Raw genomic sequence first — 5,516 nt, 5'->3', positions numbered from 1 at the left:
CACTTGACTTTTCTCTCTCTCTTCCATCCTCTCCTCTAAACCAAAGGAGGGAAAAAGTTTATTTCTCTTTAATCTCTCTTCCCTCATTCTCTTTCTCTCCTTTTTCTATCCTACTAAATGAAGCATAAAAAAGCTTCTACTTGGTCTGTTTATAAAACATATGCTTAACTATACTACTTGACCATTTGAAATTTATATTACATTATCACAATCCACAGCTACCAATTTTAATTTTTCATATACAATGTTCTTACACAAACATAAATGAAGCTGTAATTGATACACATTAGATTGTGTTCCATGGGTTACATACAATTTTAGAACAGCAAAGTACAATATGCTATTTTCTTTTGGTCTCACATGCAACTCAAAGTAACATAAATGATGAAAGAGAGACAATTCTAACATCGAGAAGGCCTTTCATAAGTTGGAGGAAGAGAAGGGCAGTACTCATTCATGTTGGCATAAGACTCCAAGGTGTTATAGCCAGGTAGTTCCATCCTATATTCGCCCAGAATCTGGCAGAACGGAAGCCGGTCGTTCTCATTGTTGCACCAACGTGGTAGGCGAGTTTGGTTATCCTCGAAAATTCTAAGCATGTATGCATCACGAATCTGGAAATAACAGCGTACCAACATTAGAATAAAAGAAAGACGAGTGCATTTTTCGTTCCTTAACTTTTGCTCATACGCAAAGTTCATTCCCTAACTTTCTTTTGGGCGGTTTATGTCCCTCGCACTATTTTATTATGCATAATTAGTCCCTTTGCAAAGTTCTCGTCCAAAAACTAACAAAAGGCAGTGACATGGCTATATCGGTCATTAGCCACATTTGTTCTTCTCATTAGTTTTTGGACAAAAACTTTAAAGAGGGGCTAACATTGCATAACCGGAAAAGTTTAAGGACCAAAACCACTCAAAAAAGTCAGCTAACTTCTGACACGAGTAAAAATTCAGGGACGAAAAGTGTATTTAAGTCAAGAAGCAATTATAATGTCGAAAGGTACATTCAGTCAAAGTGTTATCATGGCTTACAGTGAACTCTGTTACTTGAATGGAGCTAGATACTGGACCAAAAACTCCGGCCTCTTTATACATTGAAAGAATAAAGGCAACACATGTTGTTGATTTCCCATCACTATATTCCCATTCATCTTGTTCTGGAATGGTGAGTAATTCATCAAAAGGTATCCCACGCTTCTCAGTCTCTATTATGATATCATGCAAATCTAAATCCTGAAAGCATACAAAAATTAGAGATCCCATTAACCATGAAAGTAGCAGCCAGTGTAAGTTCAGAGAAAATAAACCACCAGAGTTCCTGCTATCCCAGTAAATATAATCGATGTTTTGATATATTCGATGAAATTTTCTGTCAGGAACATTTTAAACATTCAAATATCATTGGCAAACCTAAATCTCAGAATATGTTCCCCATAAAGTAAAAGAAAATAAAGAAAGACTGCACTTTGTGCATTGATTGGAACAGAACATTCGGACTTTTAAAGAGTTATTTGGCACCACACTTGATTTAGGACAAGATTAGGTGTTTGGAATCTATTTCGAGTAAAGAACGTGGCCATTTTAATTAGGTTACACTAGCAACATTGAAGGATTGATAGCTTTGTTCCATTGGCTTCTCTTTTTTGTTAGTTGTTTTCTCTTACTTTATTCTGCTTAAGAGGAACTCTTGCCCTCCCTGGACTTTGTAATTTTTTTACTCTTCGCCTCAACGAAATTATTCTTTTATCAATAGAAAGAAAAGAATGAACGAAGGACTACATATATCGAGAGCAAATGGATACTATTCACCACACTATAAATTTTACACCAGCGCCAAGACATACCTCAGTCCCTAATCGCTTATTCAGTGCTTCATTCCACATATTTGCAGAATAAGCTGGTTGCATTCTAGTCCACATAGACATGACAGAAATTACCTGCACAGAGAACATGCCTTTAAGAATTGGACTTCTATTGCACTTGACATCTGAGCCTACAAGATTAATAATAAAACACATTTGAAGTAAATGTTTCTTTTATATTTGAGATCTCCGGCAGAGGAATAGTAGAGATTAGTTGCTTTATATCCTGTGGTAGGTTCAGCATAGCAAAAAATACATGTTTTTTTTGCTATCAAAGCAGTAACCATAACATCAACAAAAACCATGAAGCCAACATAGTCCTTCCATCTCATTGTCATCTCACCATTGTGTCTCTAACAATATGTTTATGTCTAAAACCAGAATCACTTACTATTTTTACAATTTTACTTGTAAATCTTGTTAAGGTCCAAACTACCTTTTGCTTTTAGATATGAAGCCAAGATACATAGTACAACAGGGGTGCAATATGACATGGATATGGGGGCTTTTTTAAATTCAAGATAACATATGGTCGAGATGCATTACACAATTTATAGAAAACACATGTTATATATGCACAATCTTTGTAAATAGACGATAATCATTTCTCTAATTACATAACCATGATGATCACAATTTACAAAAACATACTTGGGATCATAACAATAAAAGAAAAAGAAAACAGTTTCTGCCCATAACATAATGTATTCTTTCCCGATGTATAAATGTGAACAAAAACATTTTTAGTACATTTCAAAAGTAGTCTCGGTTCTGTACAGTAGGGTGCAATTCAAAAGCATCTTCACTAAATTATCATCTAATGTTTGGGGTACTGCATATGGAGGTGAGAAACAAATTTAAAAAGGAGTTCAAATGTATATTGAGTCGAATCAAAGCCGTACAAAAAACATGAGATAAAAGTTTTAATTATTTTTTTTAAAATGGAATACTTCTTGGATATATATCCGGAAGTATCATATCACTATCGGTATCGGATACATGTACAACATCAATACTTTTCAATTTTTTAGTTTCTGGGGGTCATAGACATTTAGTAGTCTGCAGGATACATGTTGTTCATACAATTGCTGGTTCAATTGCATACTTATGTTACAGGTAACTAATAAGTGGTAAGGAAAAAATGTAATAAATACCAAGTGAGCATCAAGAGGTGGAGGATAGTTATCAGCTACTGTGTCAATCCAACTGAATATCATATTATGATAACCATATGGCTTGCCAGACATGCTCCGAGCATATTCCCATGCTGCAGTGGAGTTAAATTTTGCACGCACTTCCGTATGCAGAGGAAGCAAAGCTATCTGTGGATTGGAACTATCTTTAAGAGCCAATTCCCACCATTCTTCCCATGGAATCACAACTATTATTTCTTCACCCTGCATAAAGATAAATCGAGATAAAATAATTTATTTTTATCATGCTATGATCAATTAAAAAAGGATCGAGGCTAGTCAATCTCCTCGGAAGCAATTATAAATCCTTGTTCACAAACCATTTAAAGTGTGTTTTGTAGCACCACCAAAGAGCTGAAGGTAGTGAACTAGCTTATTTGACAAAAAAATAAGCTAACTAATAGTGTTTGGTAAGTGGGCTTATTTCAATAACCTACGAGCTTATAAGCTCGTATTTCATAAAGTACTTCGCACCTTGACGTAGCTTTTGGACTTATAAGCTAGGGGCTGATGTCATTTTACATCTTTTAGCTAGATTATCGACTAATCTAACCAAATAGTTCTAATTCAACCAACTAGCTTCTCAGCTTTCAATTTTCAGCTAGCTTATAAGCTTTCGGGTAGCTTGTAAGCTTATCAGCTACTTGTGCCAAATAGTGCCTTAAATGAACATTTGTAGAAAAAATTCAGTGGTGTTTGTTTTTTTGTTTTAAATTTCGGTTTACGTTTTCTCACTATTAATTACAAAAATGACACCCTGTTCGCACTTTGCTCCCTGTTTTCAATTTTTTTTGAAGGAAGTGATGAAAACAAAAAAAAAACTGTTTTCACTATTTCCTTCACATAATTTTGAAATTACTAATGGTAACACATCAACTAAAAATTAAAACCGAAAAAAACTAAATACCCACTGAATGTTCTATATACCTTTTCATTCTCATGCCCAGATTCACCAACCCATAAATTCCCTATTTCATCCTTCAAGCAAACTGCTGTATGACCAGCAAATGAACCAGTTACCCACTTTTCAAGGCTCTCAAAACCTCCCCACCTACCACGGATCTTTGACACCGCTAAGAAGTCCCCTGAATGAACATCATCGGGATTAATAGTCGCACGCCAAGGCTGACTGCGTTTGTCAAATGTCGCCCCCATGTGTTTCTTCAGGAAATCTAAGTTGGCTTTCTGACCCCATGCAGTGTTAGAGAAGAGAGGCAGAACATCAATTAGAGAAAGCAGGGTTCCAAGCATTCCTGATGGCATCAGAAATACCGAAACCCCGTGCTGCTCTACCTGTTCAATTCAGTAAGACATTAGAATTTAGAAATTGAATGCATGAATAAGATATAAAGTGAATAGAGAAGAAGTACGAAAGATACATATTCTAACTCTGCTTTCTCTTCCCATGAGTCAAACTTCAACGTATGTTCTCGTGAAGAGAAGTAGTAGTCCCATGTAACCCTGTAAGGTGTTGCAAAAACATATAAATCCATGCATGTCCAGCTATGTGCAGCCTCTGTCTGTAAAACAAAAACAATTATTCTTCAACTCAAAAACAAAAACAAGTTCTCTTTTTCTTTCCTAAACTCATACGAGTTTTAAAAAATCAGTAAACTCTTGAATCTGGTAGGCGAGTTTACAAACCCAAATTTATGCACTGATTTGGCCTCCAAGTGTATTTTGTTTGAATTACCTAGTTTCGGCAGGTGCATATCTGATGTTTCATAAGTTGTGATTGGTCAGAAAAATACTTAATTATTAAATTTTTAACTTCAACACATTTTTTTTCAACCGATCACAGCTAATGACACAGTTTGTGGAACAACAAATATACTCCAGTTTCAGCAATATGTGTTGAGTTTACAATATGAGGCAAGTGTTTGGCTAAATATAATATTGAGTTAGTGTGTTATTGTGCCATGCTTCACTTTTAATCGACACTTGTTGGAAGAGGCAGTAACGCCCGAAATAGTAAGATGGATTAATAATAAATAAAAGAAAGATAAGGCACCTTAAGAAAGATAACACCACCACCAAGATGAGATTGATCTGCACTGGGAGTGAATTGAAGCATAGCTTTATTATCATAAAAGCAAGCACCTTTCCACTGAATTGAGCCATTCACGTTTGGGGTAACAGACCCTACGAAATAAGGGAGCAAATCAACAGCACTGTGTAAATTATTAAGAACAGGCCATGATATGCCAGGTGGCAGAACTGGTAGGACATCGTTTATTCTGAAGGGTACCTTAAGACTCTCTCCACATATAAATAATGATAAGGATAATATGGTAATAAACCATATTGGATGAGGAAGAGGAGAAAGGGTAGACATGGAATTTGTGTATTTAATTGAATTGAAGTTTGAAGAAGGGGAAGAAGAAGAAGATGAAGAAGGAATAGAGTGGTTAAAGGGTTTGATCCATTATTTTTGGGGATTTCAGAATTGGAGGATCATT

General features: G+C 35.5%; 1 protein-coding gene across 1 annotated transcript; it reads right to left on the bottom strand.

The window, feature by feature from the left end:
- Positions 203-5,516, bottom strand: LOC109331672. The gene is made up of 7 exons (XM_019566318.1): positions 5,069-5,516; positions 4,437-4,577; positions 3,985-4,350; positions 3,019-3,261; positions 1,847-1,939; positions 1,035-1,235; positions 203-614 (listed from the first exon to the last, which is right to left on the bottom strand). The coding sequence occupies exons 1-7, from the start codon at positions 5,390-5,392 to the stop codon at positions 402-404; spliced, it is 1,581 nt and encodes a 526-aa protein (XP_019421863.1). The 5' UTR covers positions 5,393-5,516; the 3' UTR covers positions 203-401.

This window comes from Lupinus angustifolius, chromosome LG17 (genome assembly GCF_001865875.1).
Source record: "Lupinus angustifolius cultivar Tanjil chromosome LG17, LupAngTanjil_v1.0, whole genome shotgun sequence".
Classification (NCBI taxonomy): domain Eukaryota; kingdom Viridiplantae; phylum Streptophyta; class Magnoliopsida; order Fabales; family Fabaceae; genus Lupinus; species Lupinus angustifolius.
This window is presented reverse-complemented; position numbering and strand designations above follow the sequence as displayed.

Bases quoted from the DNA above. Each gene is read 5' to 3' on its own strand.
- LOC109331672 (XM_019566318.1), bottom strand. From the start codon at position 5,392: ATGTCTACCCTTTCTCCTCTTCCTCATCCAATATGGTTTATTACCATA. The intron at 4,351-4,436 runs GTATCTTTCGTA...TGAATTGAACAG, and splicing joins AGAAAGCAGAGTTAGAATAT to GTAGAGCAGCACGGGGTTTC. The intron at 1,236-1,846 runs GTATGTCTTGGC...GTATGCTTTCAG, and splicing joins ATAAGCGATTAGGGACTGAG to GATTTAGATTTGCATGATAT.